This window comes from Colletotrichum phormii (assembly GCF_030913505.1).
Source record: "Colletotrichum phormii strain CBS 102054 chromosome Unknown BDP81scaffold_1, whole genome shotgun sequence".
Classification (NCBI taxonomy): Eukaryota; Fungi; Ascomycota; class Sordariomycetes; order Glomerellales; family Glomerellaceae; genus Colletotrichum; species Colletotrichum phormii.
The window spans coordinates 1933978-1951577 of NW_026851443.1; the positions used below are offsets into that span (position 1 = coordinate 1933978).

Consider the following 17600-nt stretch of genomic DNA (forward strand, 5'->3'; position numbering starts at 1 on the left):
GAAATACGGAGCAGTATGTCATGCTCCCTGTCTACCGTTTCGTATGGATATAGATATACAAGGCGGAGGAGTATTGTTCGTTCATATTTATATGTATATCTCACCGTCTGGCCGGTTATGTAAACCTGCGCCTTTGCGGCCTTTGCTCCCTCACATACAAAAGTATCGGTAAATTGAAGTGAGTCGAAATGAATCGGGGGAGAGACGCACAAAACGAAATGGAGCACATCAGTCCCTTGAATCCATAACCCCATTACCCCCTGTCCCGAGGAACAGGATTCGAAGAGTGTGCCCTGCCAGAGATTGAGGCTTCTAGAAGGACGACGGGACGGAGACTGCGCGTGAGAGAGAGGATTCGGGACTGGTGAAAGGGAGGCCCAGGTAATTACGGCTAGGCGAAGAGGCCATCATATCCGCAAATAGGCACTTGACGAGATTTGATGGATCAGACCGGCCGGCCCAGCAGATCTTGACTTTGACCGTCTTAATACAACACACACACACTTACGGAGTACTCACACAGTCACACGCACCCTTTCTCTCGCTTTCTTTCCTTCTCACTTGATCGGTAGATCGGTAGGCTCAAGTTAAGAGACAGCAGTGCCAGATGGCCAAAAAATGCCGCCAAGCCCCCCGGTCCACGGCCTGCTAGGCCCTTGTCCGGATCCGCTTCCGCTCGTGAGGAAGAAGCCTATCCATATGGATACAGTGTCGCTTCCCATCGTCGTTGTGCGCGCGGCGGCGGCGGGCGGGCGGGCGTGTGGCCCCCAAGTTGCGCAAGCATGAGCGACTTGGGCCCCGGTGCATCGCCGTCGTCCCTGGCCGCGTAGCACCGCCTGGAAACCGGACGAGTGACTCCAAGATGTTCGCATACATGGTAGTGATCATATCGACCTCGAAAAATATAGGCCCAAGGGTCTTGTCGGGACGCAGAGCAAATGCGCCTGGGACGTGGAGGTACCCTTTGCACTTCCGTCACGCTCAGAGTGTGTGAGGTGACTCAAGAGAATAATATCCAGACGGGATGGGCGGGTCCCATACGGTAGGCAGGTGCCACTGCCACCCACTCTTGCCCAAGGTGCGGTGAGGTCCACGGGTGCCGCAAGGCCTGGTTCTGGGGCGAGCTTAGCGACCTGCTGGTACAGGAACCTGGCGATTTCCCGGAAAGGGGGGAAAGGGATGCATCGGGGAATGGTTCAGTGCTTCAGGGACCTTTCCAAGAGCCACAGCGGTATTTGTCCACTGTAAGGTCCATCAGCTTCAGGGGATGTGTGCCTTACTCACAGCACCGAGTGCCCTGAAGCCAAGTAACTAGGGGATGATCTGCCAAAGACGGGAGATCGAAGATCGCACAGTCCATTCCGCACTGTCACCACAGGGGAGTCACTACCGGCACTTGATGGGGCCCTGGTCACCTCAACAGTGGGCTGCGCCTGCAACAACAGGGCCTTTTCCTCACTGCACATGCGCTGTACTGTGTGCTGGCCAGCGCAGGCAGACTGCCTTACGGAGGGCCCAAGGGGGAGGTCAGGTACCTGTGGAAGGCAGGTACCACCACACCCCCGCCAGCAGAGACAAACCAGACGGTCAGGTACTCGAACTGACGGTGGGTGATGTGGACGGTACCTGACCAGACCAGACCTGGAAATTGGGAAACTGGAAACCGGACTGGACTGGACCTGGGACCTGGACTTGGACTGACTGACGGACCGCAGACACAAAATCGTAACCTCTCGACTGGGCTCCTCTTTTTCCCTCTCATGCACATTGCACACAAACCTGCGAATTGCTCGGCAGAAACAATCATCCAACATCACTGCCAATCATCCAACATCACTGCCAATCTTCCAAGGTGAGTCTGAACCGATCCTACGATCTTTGCGATCGAGGTCTCCTATCCCTTTGCACCGTTATCCTCCAGATTCCTGAGACCCGACTCTCCTGTGCTTCCGCCGGGCTCAAGGTCGAGAGAGGTTTGATGTCTGGGCTGGGGTCTGTCTGGCTCGCTCTCTCTTCCTGGCTGTGCTTCTTCGCTACTACGTCTTGCCGTGCGCTTCCCCGACCCAGTCCTTGCTCAACCGCTCCTCTTTCTCTCCTACTACTCATCCTCCTACCTTAACCATACTCCTACTTCTCCTCCTCTCTTCACTTCCGATACACTCCATCACACCGTCAAATTCGTCCATTCGGTCCTCAATCTCCATCCCATGGCTAATCTTTTGCAGTCCATGCCCTAGACTCCAAACCACCTCGTCCTCCTTTCCTCAACCATCGTCCTCCTCCGACCGTTCGCTCCGGCAGCGTCCTTGGTCAGATCGCCCCGTCTGGCGCTGACCGCACGACGACCCAGGACGCTCGATATAACGTCCATGTTTGATAATTCGGTGGATTGATACCTCACTCCGTTACTCATCCGACTCAAGTTTCGGCTTGCTCGTCGTTGATACCTTTCGCCCCGTCCCGCCCATCGACTGCCGACTCAGGCTCAGGGTCCCAACCTGTCCGTGCCAACTGTACGGAAACCCGCCCATCGCACACCAACCCATTCCCATCAAACTTCCCTCGCCCGACATTCCTCCATTCAAACCCGTCGATTCAATACTACAAACCACAATGACGAGCATGTCGCCCACAAGCGTCGTCAACGGCGGTTCCGCGGCCACCTCAGACCAGGGTAGCGTCTCGCCCCGGCAGATGGTGTCGCCCAAGAACGTCGCATTTGAACTTCTCTTCACCGAGTCACCGCAATACAGGGCGCGACTCCCCATGCGAGTCCAAATATATCCTCATGACACTACCGACTCCATTGTCACCACCGTCAAGAATTTCTACGGTCTGTACGGTGGCCCGACCGGCTCAAAGGGCGTCAGTTTCGAGGACGAAAATGGCATAACCCTCATCGCCCGATACGAGAACTTCCGCAACAACATGGTTGTCTACGTCAGAGTCATTGAGGAGTCCCCCTCTGCTTCTAGCCCCTTTGTGCCGCCCACATATCATAACCCTCCCCCCAGCGCCCAGCAATATTTCGAGGGTAACGGCTACCCCCTGCAGCCTCCACCACGCTTCGGCCAAGAACTCTCTAGGCCTTCATCGAGCACATCTCGGAGGCGCAGCCCGTCCCCCAATGCTGGACGCGGCCGGCGTTCCGGATCTGCCCATACAAATCCCAAGAAGGGCCGATCCCGCTCTTCCAAGAATCGGGACACCGCCACCTCCAATGGCCACGCCGATATCTACAGTGATAGCGTTAATGGGTACAGCAGCGGTGACGGCGCTCCTGGGTCCAGCTCCAGCAGAATGAAGGAGCAGATTGGCAACACCGAAATTAGCCTCGAGAATATTGTAGAGGGAGGTCGTCGCAAGCGGGCCAAATTTGAAAGCTCGGTAAGTCTGCCTGACCGCACAGGTCTCGGACAATGTTCTTGTCTATTCTTGTTAGTCTGGGCCTCCGTACTCATCCTGTTCCATCCAGGAACTCCCCTTGTTTGCGCCTCCTCAGATGCCAGCGGCTACGTCGAATCCGTCCGTGTCTCCTGCCCGCCGCGCCGAGCCTCAGCGAGCCTCTCTGCCATTTGTACACCCGGGACAGAACCCCTTCACGAACCCCATGCCTCTGCATTCCCCGCAGAGCCATAACGGATATGCGCAAGGTGGATATTATGCGACGCCGTCGTCTGAACGCCACGGTCGCGGTAGCATCGGATACGCAGGGCAAACCGGCAACTACAGCGGCATGAGTGGCATTCTGCCCACCCCAGACCCCACCGTCGGCAGCTGCATGTCAGAAGAGGATAAGGATGTTGCCATCCAGCTTATGCGCCTGGGTGAAATGTCAAACATCTCTCATGGTCGCACCTCTGCGTCCACACTGGACGACACCTTCAGCGGCCGTGCTGACGCCGCATCTTCCACCGGAGCCACTAGTGACGGCGAAAGTGAGAGCGACGAAGAGTCGGCCGCTCGGCGCCAGAAGCTGGATGCCGCCGGCGTCATGCGCAAGATCTACCAGACCACGGAGAGCCACTTCATTCCCCAGCCCAGCATTGAAACACATGTCGATGACGTCCAAGTCGAGAAAGCCGTCACCCACGTCGTCAATGGCGAGGTCAAACCCGAGGTGCTGAAGAACAAGACCAACCTTCCGGATGCGAAGCCCAAGACCCAATTGCCTAGCTCTAAGCCGAAGACCAAGGTCAGCAAGGTTCCTCGGCCTACTATCCCCAAGCCCAAGAAGGTTTCGGCCCCGTCATCTGTTTCGGCTCCGGCTCCAGCTCCCGCCAGCAATGGGCCCATGTCGCCGGCCTCCCTACCTCCGTCGCGCAAGCCATCCATTGCCTCTGCCGCCGCCGCTGGTTCAGGTGCTCCCGGCGAAGACGACCAGCTCGATCTTTCTGCCAAGCCTCGCTGCCAGCGATGCCGCAAGAGCAAGAAGGGTTGCGACAGGCAGCGACCTTGCGGGCGATGCCGTGACGCCGGCCTTAATGCTGATCAATGCATCAGCGAAGACGAGGGCAATGGACGCAAGGGCAGGTATGGCCGACACATGGGCGTTCCTATTAAGAAGGAAGACATTGTCAACCCTACGCAGCCCATTCTCCTGCCAGCTGCGCCGATCGCCACGACGGCTGCGATGGCCGACAAGAACAAGAAGCGCAAGCGGTAGAATGACTGGGTTTTGATGGAGTGAGCTCTGCCTTGCGCTGCAGCACTCGGAAGAGGACTTGCTAGTCTATTTCATAACTCAACATCACAAAGTTTTGGGCCACTTTTCTTGCGACGAGGAAGGCCGATAAGGCTTAACTGGCGTTTGGCGACAAAGATGTTTAAAATTGGCGGAGGCGCTCGGACGGTATCGTCTTATGACATACCTACCATCGCCGCAATTTTCGGATGTCTGTCACCATGACCATCCAACAGCACTGGCAACACGGCAGAGGTTCGGTGGTAAACTCCATCGAGAATCGCCGGGCGAGGCCGGTCGCGCACACTCCTTTTGGCGTTTATGGGCTCTTTTTTTTTTTAACGGAAAGCGGTGTTTTTCGATTTCATTTACTGGCTTGCGCGCGATGTCTTTTATTTCCTACTACACGTCTTTCCCGGCGAGGCTCAATTTGTGGCGAGGATGCTACAGTTTTGGCGAAGTTGTGCAACTGTACGATGCGGCGGAGCGGCGGAAGACCAGAAAAGCAAGCGAGTATATTGGAATACTTGTAGGCGCGTGCGCAGCGAACAGCGCAAACGAAATAGCGGGAGGTTGTGAAAGACTGAGTTGTCACCGCAAAGCGAGGACGGGATTGGAAGGCTACAGGTGTGGAGGAGAACAAAAGGCAAGGACGGGTACAAGGGCGGGCGAGACGGTTCCGAGGCTCACGCAATGGTCAAATTGTCCGGGCGGAAGGTGGATCGCATGCCTTGGAGGTTTGTGTTTTCCTATATGTGCGCGAGGGATCAGAAGCTTCTCTGCGCGAGCGAGCTTGCTTCTGTTTCTTTAGTTCCTCTCTGGATGCTATTTGGTGGCGGGCAACAGGAGAAGACGCAGCTACGATACGACTGTTTTTGTTAGTGGCAACAGTTCAGCAGTGAAAGCCAAAGCGAAAAAAAAAAACATATTGATCATGTACAATGGTGGTTTCTACGATGCGGCGCAATGTGATTGATGGTATGCGACAACGGTAGAGACTCAATATGCGGGTGCGATGACATTGCATCTTCCGGTGCGGAGCGGGGATAGAGTAGGACGGAAGTCGTTGAAAGATGGATGCGCGGCTAGTCTATTTTCGGCACTAGCGTGCGGTTCTCGCCGTTGCATCCCGTTCCGGCTCGGGCGGGGAGGGGGGGCGTGTGGATTGGATGGTGTGGCTGACGTCGGGTGCCGGGCTCTGGGATTCTTTGGTCAGGTCGCTAAGGTGCCTTAGCCGCCCTGCCAAAGCCCTTGGGGGGAAAGCACAGTCGCACAGGCGCACAGTCGCACAGTGTGCGGCGGCAGCCGTGACCCGTGCGCCGTGCGCGCGATGGAGGAAGAAGCTCGGGCTTCTCGTTAGGAGGTGGCTTTTGCGCACTCGCGCGCTAAGAAGCTACATGAGCTTGGGGCGCGAAAGCTCAGCGACCCACTTGGTAGAGGTACCGTCTAGCAGGCGCAAGAGGGAGAGAGGTTTAGGCGCGAGGTACCTCGCTGATTACGTCATTTTGTATGTTTTTACCCCGCACCTGTCGAGAGCTCCCCGCACTTTTCTTCTTAACGATGTTGCGGTCAGGTTTGAAGAATCTCGTTAATGTACGGAGTACCATATCGATGTTACAATCACGGGATCATTCCCATTGTAGGTTTGTTTTTGAAAGTCGCGGGATGATGCGATGCAAGCGATGCAGGGTTTGAGTGCGTGCATGGCGGCGCGTTTGAGTCAGCGCGCGCGCAATTGCGATCGTGTCACTGTCGAGCGGTTTTTTTGTCGACAAATGCGCCCTGAATGGCGAGTTGCGGGTTGGGAGTTGCGGTTGTGGATTAAGGCGAATTAGAGTGTGTGCATGCGTTACACCGTTGCGTAGAAAGTAGCGAATTGAATCGTTCTGCAGCGCGTCTTCTTGTTATTTGTTGTTGTTTTGTTTATTTGTTTACTTTTATGCGTCTGATGTTAAATCCTGGTTTTTTACCGTTTTTTGGACGTTTTGGAGTGTTGGGCGCAGGCGCAGCATGGAGGTGCGAGCTTTTGGATTGGAGGGATTTTGGGGGTGTTTGGGTGTTTCACTGGTGGCGGTGCTTGCTATTCGGGGAAGACGGGGGGATCACGACTCCACGAGGAGTGGTGGTCCCGCGGTCGCGAATCTTACTGCGATTCGGTGCAAATAGAGCAGGTGGCAAAAGACGCGGTAAAGGCAAGTGGTGAATGGCTAGGATAGAGAAAAGCACAGATGGGGGCTTGCTTGCTGTCCCTTCTTTTCCCCTTGGAACCAAAGACACGGCACGGCATGGCAAGGTAGGCACGTAGGGAAGAGAAGACGCAGGGATAGAAAGGTCGGGTGTCATCAGGTCATGATTTGCGGCGCGTTGTTGTGTTTGAGACTGATTGGTGACGACACTTTTTCACACGTTTTTTCCTCGGATTTCGGATTGGACGGCACTGGGCGGGTTTTACCCATTCGGGGTTGCGCTTGGGATGGAGTGAGTTACTGAGTGATTGATCAAGTGATGCGCAATCGATCTGCGCCCGACGGTACGGATCGCGGATTTTTACAGCGGCCTGTGAATGTAAGGCAAGGCGAAAGAAAAGAAAGAGAAAAGGGAGAGATGAAGGACCCCCTTAGCTGCAGCCATCATTGCTTCTTCCATCGGGGCTCTCTTTGCAAATCGCATCTTGACATTTGGCATGGGAAGTAGGTACATGGGTAGGCCACATATTGTTAGTGACGATGCGATGCGATGCGATGCGACTGGGCGGACTGAAGACGGTGGGCGCACGTTTAAGGTAAACGGAACGGGAGTTTGCGCCCCGCATCCGCGACTCGGCGCGCCGGTGGGGGTCGATTTTTTTTTTTTTTTTGGCGTTCGGGTTTTCTTGGAGCGGGGGCAGACCTGGGAAGTTGGAACCGAAGGCGGCCCGTGCGTTCTGTCCTCCGCTGTCGCTGCTTTTTTGTCGGATCAAGTTCTCGATGGTTTGTTTAGGTGTTTGGGAAGCAGATAAGATAGTAATATGTTATCAGCCGAATCAAACACTTAAGGAGCCAGAAGTCTTTGCATGGTACAGGCTTGGCTCCTATTTGATAAAGACGCTCATGTTCGCACTGATACCTTTTACCAAACAAGCGCATGGTTTTTCAGGGCAACTATTAGTCGCAATATGCCCCAAATGATGGATCATATCTCAAACTCCAAAATCCGTGCTGCGCTTTCGGCCTCATTCGTTCTTCCTACGTTTATGCTTTTCCGTAGGTATTCCTTTCTACGGATATTCCGCAGAGCTATCCGCGAAGCACGCCACTGTAGATAACCATGGTCGAGCCAGGTCGACTGCGCTCCTAAAATGTCGACGATGCAACTCCGCCTTTCGCCAAGTGTTAGTCACGATCCCGCCGGCACCACCCAAGTGGCTACGTCCAATGACATTGAATGATCGAGTCACACAATTCACGAAATTCCGAGGACCTCTCTGGACAGGTCCCAGGTCAGAATAGCGGGTACGGATTACTTACTTACCTGATAGTTGGGAGTTTGAGAGAGGGAGAAAGAAGAAAGCATTGGTCCGCGCGCACGAGTGTCACCTGGAAATACATACTCCGGTACTGCCCTGCAGCCCTGTAAAGCAAGCAAACCGCAATATCAACTGGAGCAAACTTTTGTTCTTCAAAGTCCAACTTACCCAAACGGGTGGGGTCTCCGCTTCGGAAGGCCTTCCCCGGGGACTCATACTACCGGAAATATACCCGCACTGAAAGTGAGAAGTCTCACTCGAAAGATCCATCCGGTCGGAGACCATTGCCCTTCGGCGAACACTCCGTCTCGCCGAATTTCTGGCTCTCCGAAGACTCCTAACACGCCGCAGCGGCAGCTTAAGATAGGCCGTAGGATAGTGCGTGAAAGGCGTACGCCATGTTGGGCGCGCCCGCTCATATGCGAATGCAAAGAAGGGATGTTCCCGCTCCCGGCGGTCGGGTCGCACCGCAGCCGGGAATAAGATCCCGGCCGTGTTTGCTGCATTGTTTGCTACCGATTCCCGTTGGTTGCAGTATTACACTGCTTCCGTAGAGGTTCTTCAATTTCGGCAGTCGGGGTGAGAGAGATAGGGCGATTTCGGCACGATAGGTTGGGTTGCAATTTTTTGATCATCTTGTTTTTTCTTCCTTATTACTAGTAGCGTCGTCCACTTGGGCTATGACACTTTTGACGAACGATCGATTTTTCTTTTTTGGACCTCCTCGCTTTACATCCCTAATATCTAATATACCCAGCTGAAAAAGGGACGAAACGAAAGATTTTTTCCAGGCCCCTTAGATCGATGGGATCTAACTCACTATATCTAATCCCATAGTCGTCCTGTGAATCCCATGTTTCCAGGGCCACATCTTTCTAGCATCGCACATTCGTTTACAGGATAAGGTCGTCATCACCATGTCCGACACATCAGATACAACAAGAAGCCGCGGCCCCAGCGCCGAACTCCCCATCACCACAGGCAAGGAAAAGGAGATCCAAACAACCACCGGCACAGCCACCGCAACCGACGAAGAAGATGAACCACAAGCCCGCGCGTGGTCCGCCGAGCACGACCTCGTCTACCCGGAAGGCGGATGGACGGCCTGGTCCCAGGTCCTGGCCGGCAACATGCTCAACGCCCTCGCCTGGGGCTACCCGGCCACCTTTGGCGTCTACCAGCTCTACTACACCGAGACGCTGCACCTGCCCGCCTCGCAGGTCTCGTGGATCGGCTCCGTGCAAATCTTTTTGACCTTTGCCGTCTGCACCGTCTCGGGCCGGTTGACGGACGCGGGGTACGCGCGGCACGCCGTCTCCGTGGGCTGCGCTTTTGTGGTGTTTGGGTCGTTTATGACGAGTCTGTGTACGACGTATTGGCAGATTATGCTGGCGCAGGGGTTCTGTACCGGTCTCGGGCTGGGTGTGCTGTTCATGCCGGGTGTTGCTATCATCGGGTCGTACTTTAAACGGAGAAGGTCGCTGGCGCTCGCTGTTTCGGCGACGGGGACGGGTGTGGGAAGTCTTATTTTCCCGTCGACGCTGCAGTATCTCATTCCGCAGGTTGGCTTTCCCTGGGCTGTGCGGTGTTCGGCGTTCGTCGCTCTTGGTGTAGCGACGATTGCTATTGCTCTGCTGAGACCTAGACTTCCGCCGAGGAAGGCTGGGCCATTGTTGGAGTGGTCCGCTTTCCGGGAGCTGCCGTACATCTTGTACACCCTGGGCGTCTTCTTCTACTTCATGGCGCTGTACTTTGGGTTCTTTTATGTAAGTTGGCAATGGCTCTTGTTGTGTGCTCCTCGTTTGCTGATATTGGGGAACAGATAAACACCTACGCCCGCAAGGTCATAGGATTCTCTACAACAGAGTCGGTAACGCTGCTCCTCATCACCAACGGAATGGGCATCCCGATCCGGCCCATCGTCGGCTGGCTAGCCGACCGCCACGTCGGCCCGATCAACATGTTCGTCATGACCATGTTCCTCCTGGGCTGCATGGAATTCGCCTGGATCGGCGTGGAGTCGAGAACGGGCATGTATGTCTTCAGTGTCTTCTACGGCCTGTCCAACGGCGCGACGCAGGGCGTCTTCGTGGGCTCGACCGCCAGTCTGACGACCGACCCGCAGAAGATGGGCACGCGGTTCGGCATGGTCGCTACCATCTCGGGCTTCGCGACGCTGGCTGGGCCACCGATCGCGGGCGCCATCATTGACAGGTCGGGGGGTTCGTACCTCGGGGCCCAGGTCTGGGGCGGCGTGATGATGATTGCGGGTGCGCTGACGGTGGGAGCGGCGAGGACGGCCAAGGCGGGCAAGGCTTGGGGGGCGAAGTTGTAGTTGGTACGGCGGATGACAAGGTGTCACGCTTCGAGATGATGGGATTAGAATGTTATGTGGCTGGTAATGAAGAAATGGTATATTTGAGGATTATAGACCAACCCGGTGATCCATCATACATCTGTTGCGTTGAGCGTGGTTGGAGAAAGTAAACAAGCTTTCACCTGGCCCTCGAATCTAGTTCTTCCTCAACAAGGCGAGAGCTTCCGACAGCAGGCGGGCAATCTGCTTGCCATCCTCCCAGACAAAGTCATGATCGTGTGTCAGGTCCTTGACGACTGTGCACTCCACTCCGTCCTTCTTCAGCTTCGCCGCCATGGTATCGATCTCGGGCTCATCAACCAGTGAGTCTTCCGGAGACCAGGCCAACAGGATAAGCGGCTTAGTAGGCAAAGCATCCTTGAAGCTCTCGGAAAAGGGAGCCGGCACGACCTTGTTCCAAGACTTCTGGTCGTCTCCAAAGGCACCGGCAATGAATTGAGTGTAAGTCTGTTCATGGCGGGCGTTGAGGTCGTAAAGTTCGTAAATGCCGGAGACGCCAATGAACGCAGTCGGCATCTTGACCTCCGGCGGCGGGGCAGCCCCGAGCGCAACGGATCCCATGGGTAGCTGGAGGGCCAAGGTAGCGCCGGCGGAGTGCCCGATGAGGATGCACCGGTCTCCGATTTGATATTCACGCTGTAGGAATGCGAGGGCTGACCAGGTGTCGCGGAGGTGATCCGGATGCTGAGCGCAACGAAGCTCTGTGGGCGCAGTAACATCGGGGTCCTGCGGGTAGAGAGGGTGCGGGGAGAGACGGTAGTCAATGCTGATGAAGCCGCGAACCTCGGACCTGGGGATGGAGCTGGACTTTAGGATTTCCTGAATGGATGCGCTGAAGTCCTGATAAGTCTTTCGAGGATCACGCCAGGCTCCGCCGTGGAGGTAGCTAACGTGATATGCGTTAATACTCATCTTAAGCTGCGAGATGGATGAGAGCATCCCAGGGGGGGGATGAACAACTCACATTACCCAGTATCCAGAGGCATTATCGGTGTTTGAGGGGAATTCCCATACACCTAGCTTCTGAAGCTCGTTATCGGCAGCATAACGATGCTCAGTGAACTTCAGAGAGATTGGCATGACGGCGGCGGGTGTCTGGCCTGGCTCAGACGTCAACAGAGTGTTGCAATACGGTTGGGAGATTGGCTCAAGGAGTGACGGGTGGAAGCCAGACAAAGCAAAACAGCAGGCCGAGGCACGATGTGAAGAGGACAAAGCAACAGTACCTTATCTTAGGAGCTGGCGTAACTCGCAGAATGAGGGGTATTAGGATGATGAGACGCGAGCGTCTGGTCCGGCGGGGGCAACTGCTGAGGAAGTTTGTGCAAAGGAAATGTTTGTGTCAGTGCGAGGCTTTCGTGAGATGTGTTTGTCGCTCCGACGGCCCAGGGTTCGGAGCTGCTGACACCCGTTGGGTGGAGAGGGGTGAATGGGGCCTTCCGTCTTCCGGGCTCCCGTCCCTACATCCGCGTCCAAGAGCGGCCGACTTTTGCGGCCTCTCTTCTCTTCTGCTTGGCCCGGCCCCGAGCGCTTGAGGCCGTGTCAACGCTACATTACGATTTTGGCTATTATACCGCTCTGATTGACCTCTGACATCGGAGAACAGCGCAACTCGCGAAATGATTCGCCCTTCAGCGCTCTTGCTTCTGCATCAACTGCAAGTCCCGTCAACTCATCGTCATTGGAGCTCTTCTCATCGCTTTGTCAGCCGGGAAACACCCGTGACTGGTTCCTCATTGAAGTTATGCGCATCACAGCCTCTATAAAGTTACCGAATGATTTTTTTCGAATTGACCACGGACGTTTATCGTGACCTGGGCTCTCTGGGTGCAATCTTGGCATGCTGATGCCGAGGGGAAATTGATCGGTAGACGATGTAACGGTGGGTTGCGATCTGGAATCCTCTTACCGAACTAGCCGCCGGTTACCGACAGTCTATGCTCTTCCACACACAGACGATATGTCGATCACGGAAGTAGATATAGCCTGGTGGTGTCGACAGGCCAATACTCAGGTCGCAATGTTGGTTCTGCCAGTCTCTAAAGACTTACCGGAGGTCATTGATCAATACGAGTATGTCACTGGAAATGAGCATGAAAGCCCCGCCTGCGTGAGCGGAGGATCATGCCGATGGCAACTCCATGACGCCGCGACATCGCCTGATCTGATCCGCTGTGCCGTCGTAATGACGAGAGCGAGGTGCCGTTTCGGAGTAAAATGGTTAGAAAGACATTGTCGTCCTGATCGAAGTCTCAAATACTCTCCTGGTTGAAGCCAGAGCGACCTGAACTGGACATCAAGCCGAGGAATGGCGGCAGGGATGTTGATCCTACACTCGTAAGGCGTGCCGGGGGAAGCGGGACGTGTTGGTTGGAACAACGTTGCATTGAAGCATTGGCAACCAGTGTTTGGCCTTATATGAGAGACGCTCTGAAGTCACAACGTTATGTCTGGGATCGATTTCAGGCTGCTCTCACCCGGCTTATCGCCCCGATTACCCCAAAGAAAAGTCTGAGTTTGTTGAATTTGGTCGACAAAGTGATATTGGGCGGCTGGCTTATGTAAGCACACACTAATATTGTCTGAACCTACGAATGAGCAGAGGAGCGAAGACTATCAGACCACTGAATCCATCCTGATTGACCATTCAGCCCCAGGTGCATTTTTGTGGGCTATGTAGATTTGGCTATGCGGCATCTCCAACTGGGAATGCAATCCCTCCAGCATCAGTAGCGAGCCATGCAGAAGCAGAGCTACTGAAACGCCCCTTTCGAATGTGGAAAAAGTCCCGTATCTACAGCCGTAAACCCACTCTCACGCAGCCAGAATAGGTGATTGATGCCATGATAGGGTATCGGGGAGAAAGCGAGAAAGGTCTATGGTGTTTCCCGTTGTTACTGTCTACGTATAGACGTGCGCGTACTGCTTGTTCCCACCCGCCCATTGTCGCCGATGTTAGGTTCATTAAGACGAAGAGGACCAGCCGACCCGATCTGGTCATGGTATTCTTGCCGACACTTGCATGGCTTCCTGTGACTAGGTAAGATAACCAATGTGCTAATTACTTAAGTTGTCAATACGGATACAAGCGCTGTCTAATCCTTCGTTCCTTTCTGCACATCCGTAAGCCGGGTTTAGGATGGCATTGGCTCTTGTGCTTTTGAGCGCATTCGCTCCTTCCCTCTTGATGTTGGTGGCAGGATTGCAGGGGGTTTCGACATCCACTTTGGTCTAGACATTTTAACCGAGGTTTCCGTACACAGGTACTGAGATAGCAAGGCAAAACGCCGCGACGAAGCAAGCAAGTACATTAGACTTTCACAGTTCTTTGGGATCAAGGTACTTGGGTACCTCATGCAAGGTACGCCGACGGCCACCACCTCATTTCGGTCGAGGGTGCAGCAAGCAGGTGCGAATGCGCGGGACGGGGAAGAGCGGGAGAGGGAGAAGAAGGAGAAGGATGGGAGCAGGTAGAGAAATGCAGTCTGCAAGCCACGGGGGCCGAGGGCACAGACATGAGGAAAGAAGAACCCAGGAGAAGGAGGATGGAGAAAGACCGGTGCCGTTATTGCTTCTTCTTCTTCTTCTTCTCCTCCTCCTTATCCTTCTGGCTCTGCTTCTAAAGCAATGTCTGTGCCTGACTGGCGACGCCTCCTCCACAAATCTACACTCTACACAGTAGTGTATCCGTTCCTAATTACTTTTTCATCAAACTTCAACTTGCATAGCCAGATGCCAGACACGCCAGCAAACGGTTGGTTTGTGCCAGTCCCGAATAACATGTGCCAAGAACAAGCGCCTTTTTCTAGTCACATTTCATCGTCGATGCCGAGGAACGCCATCTTCTGACACTCCACTCAGGAGCCCCTCGCAATCCACTCAACCACTCCATGAATAAACTAAGGTATACAATCTACGGAGTACCTACACAGAAAATGCCCACCTTTTCCTCGCGGCCCGGCCATCAAACTTCAAAAGTGCAAAGAGCCTAATAACCTAGCAGGCACCGTGGCACCCTGTTCTTCTCCCGAGCCGGGTCCTCAACCTGTCACCGACGGCAAGCCTTTTTCACTTTGGCACTTTGGGCAATCTCCAGACCTGGGGACTGCCCGACGTCAAACCCACGCGGCCCTATTTTCATCTATACAACATATGAACGCCGCTGTTTTGTCATGGCCCGGCAGACCTGGGAAGTCCCTCTTGCTAAAACTTGCTGGCTCCAACACAATCCTAGGAGATCGAGCATATCTAGGGTCACAACTTCACTTTAGACTGCAGAAGGTTTGGAGTTGACCCCCAGTGGCCCCGTTACAGCCCCGTTGCAGCCCCGTTGCAGCCCCGTTCTCTCGTCTTGGGCATATTGCCCGCGCCCAAACAAGTTGCGCTTCTTCGCCTGCCGCCGTCGGCCGACACTATAATCATTCCGTCTGGTCTGGTCTGGCCAACTCAAAACTTGGTCCCGTGTGTCAAAACACACGGACAGATGTTCATCTTGTTGTTGCTTTCTGACAATCCGGTACCCTCCCTGCTTCCCACCTCCCGGGCTCCATAGACGTGCGTCTGTTCTGCATACTGCAACCCTCATCACCTTCGGAGGTGAGACGGCGTCGAATAATTGCATCCGCTGACTCAGTCCACAGATATTGTGCAGTGTAATACATCACAGATTCGAACATGCTCTCCAGACCGAGTCCACTGTCCGGCATGTACCCCCAGTAACCTTTCTTAGTCTGTTACCTAATGCATCTTTACGAGCATTCCCCTTTCCTCCTCCTTCTCATGAACAAGCATAGCCCGGTCAGGGACTATGGGACTTATTTCACAAATCCGCACCAGTCGAAGGATGCAAAAACTTCCGTCCGGCCAGCCCTCGCTGGTCCACTGCCTCCAATTCACATTCCATCATCATCCATGCGGCTGCTTTGGAGTTTGAACTGACCTAGTTAGATCCTGGTCTCTCTCCACATGTCGACCCTGCCTTGTTATCTCCGGGGTCTCAGACTCGGCGACCCTCTTTCATCCGCGCTTCGGGAAGTTGGGAATCCAGCCCTTGGGTTCTGGTCTATTCAGACAAGGGCCCCTGGTGTTTCGAGTGCTGTACATCGACCCTGACCAGCTTATATCCCATTGTCTCGCTCATGTAACCATCTTACCAGGCTCCTTTGCTCTCTCTTTTCCCCCGTTTGGCCATGCTCTCTCTACATTGTCACTCCCTAGAGCATCTCGGTACCATAGCCCTATGGCCGAGGTAGATTTATCAGAGAGCAATGGTGGTGCTCTCGTAGCCACTGCCATCGCTTTCCTTGTTCTCTCTTGGTTTTCCGTCGTCCTCAGATGTTATGTTCGAGCTTTCATGACCAAAGGCTTCCAAGCCGATGACTGGCTCATGCTGGTCGCCCAGGTGAGTTTTCACTTCGGCAGAGCATGCAATGGCTATACTGACTATAACTTTTAGATCATATTCACCATCTCTTGCTCCTTTATCCTCCTCGGCGTTAATAATGGCCTCGGCCACCACAACCAAGCCCTTGATCAATGGAGGGAGGTCTCGGCTTTGATGGTTTGTTGGCTCTACTGCGGACTATACTGTCTACTGTCACTAACCAAGTTGCATAGTACCAAGCCTTGGCTACCGCCACATATGTGCTCGATATGTTGTTCATCAAGCTGAGCATTGGTTTCTTCCTGCTGCGACTCTCCAACTCAAAGCTATACAACTGGATCATCTATGTTAGTCTGGCGGTCATCACTGTATGGAGTGTGGTCATATTCTTCTGGGATATATTCCAGTGCTCGCCAGTCGAAGCCCAATGGGATTATGACATTCCCAACTCAAAGTGCGTAACGCCAGACGCTGTCGTGGCCGCGTCCTACGCCATCAGTGTCATGACGATTTTGAGCGATTGGCTCTACGTAAGTTGCCTATGTCATGCGCCTACGACCACCTTTGGTTACATGCTAACCTTGTCTAGGCTCTGCTCCCTATCCCTATGATATGGAGCGTTAAGATGACCAAGCAAGCCAAGGCGACTGTCATCGTCATTCTTGGTTTGGGAATTTTGTAAGTGAACCTGGAATGAGACGGACCGATAGGATGGTAACTGACAAGACCCAGTGCCAGCATTGCAACCCTCATTAGACTCAAGTTCTTGGCCGACCTGAGCGATCTAACCGATATCTTATGTACGATCTTCCCATTTCCGAACCCTCTTTCCGGGCTCGAAAGCTAGAAGTCAACCTCGGACCGAACTAACACGAGTGCAGTTATGGGGACCGACGCCATGGTATGGACCTTAGTCGAGCCTGGAGTTGCCATCGTGGCCTCTAGTCTAGTGACCATCCGACCGCTCCTCCGAGCTTGGCGACTCAGCGGATTCACTTCGACCGACCGAACGCCGGGTATGAGCGGACATATCAGCGGTGGAATGAGATCAGGGACGGCGCGGTCGGCGCCCCGTTCAGCGCCCCGCGACCACGGCACCGATAGTATCGACGGCATCGACACGGATCTGGAGCTCGGCGGGATAGGAAAACACCAGCCCATGCCGCGGCCGAATTCTCGGCTCGGATACCCGGGGCCATTTGCGCAAGGCGGCTCGAAGACGGCAAGGAGGCAACTTGACTCGGACTTCATGGCACCACCGAACCGGAGACAGGATAGCAATACGAAAAGCGAGATGTACGTAATCGAAGGAGATAAAGCAAGCGACACCTGGACGGGGGATAGGCTGGGCTCCCCGAGCGTGTCCTCGGTTGACCTCGACGGTCTCGACGCGCAGAGTCAGCATAGTGGACGAGTCGGGCTTGGGGGAGGGAGAAGAGATAGATAATGGTGACTAGGGAAAATTCCGACCATTGTATCGATATGATTATGTCTGCCTCGTGGTTTCACGGCGTTCAAGGGTGCCCAGGAGGCATATTTGGGCGCATGTCGTTCGAGCAAGAGAACGGCGTGGAGCTGCTATCACGCGGCCTCGGAGCTCGAACGACCAGTATAGACTTTGGATGTTCTGGCCATCCTATACCCGGATACA

General features: G+C 54.4%; 4 protein-coding genes across 4 annotated transcripts; 3 read left to right on the top strand and 1 right to left on the bottom strand.

Annotated features, from left to right (window-relative positions):
- Positions 1-2613: 2613 nt before the first annotated feature.
- BDP81DRAFT_388619 (uncharacterized protein) lies at positions 2614-4666 on the top strand (the record flags this gene model as incomplete). The annotated part of the gene is made up of 2 exons (XM_060587155.1): positions 2614-3387; positions 3476-4666. 2 exons carry the CDS (start codon positions 2614-2616, stop codon positions 4664-4666), a joined length of 1965 nt encoding a protein of 654 aa, XP_060451764.1.
- Positions 4667-9106: 4440 nt separating this feature from the next.
- Positions 9107-10524, top strand: BDP81DRAFT_305976 (major facilitator superfamily transporter; the record flags this gene model as incomplete). The annotated part of the gene is made up of 2 exons (XM_060583229.1): positions 9107-9955; positions 10012-10524. 2 exons carry the CDS (start codon positions 9107-9109, stop codon positions 10522-10524), a joined length of 1362 nt encoding a protein of 453 aa, XP_060451765.1.
- Positions 10525-10701: 177 nt separating this feature from the next.
- BDP81DRAFT_444411 (Alpha/Beta hydrolase protein) lies at positions 10702-11646 on the bottom strand (the record flags this gene model as incomplete). Its single annotated transcript, XM_060591837.1, has 2 exons — positions 10702-11452; positions 11531-11646. 2 exons carry the CDS (start codon positions 11644-11646, stop codon positions 10702-10704), a joined length of 867 nt encoding a protein of 288 aa, XP_060451766.1.
- Positions 11647-15805: 4159 nt separating this feature from the next.
- BDP81DRAFT_456587 (integral membrane family protein) lies at positions 15806-17396 on the top strand (the record flags this gene model as incomplete). Its single annotated transcript, XM_060593191.1, has 6 exons — positions 15806-15967; positions 16022-16126; positions 16183-16479; positions 16539-16627; positions 16682-16749; positions 16831-17396. The coding sequence occupies 6 exons, from the start codon at positions 15806-15808 to the stop codon at positions 17394-17396; spliced, it is 1287 nt and encodes a 428-aa protein (XP_060451767.1).
- Between the last annotated feature and the right edge of the window lie 204 nt (positions 17397-17600).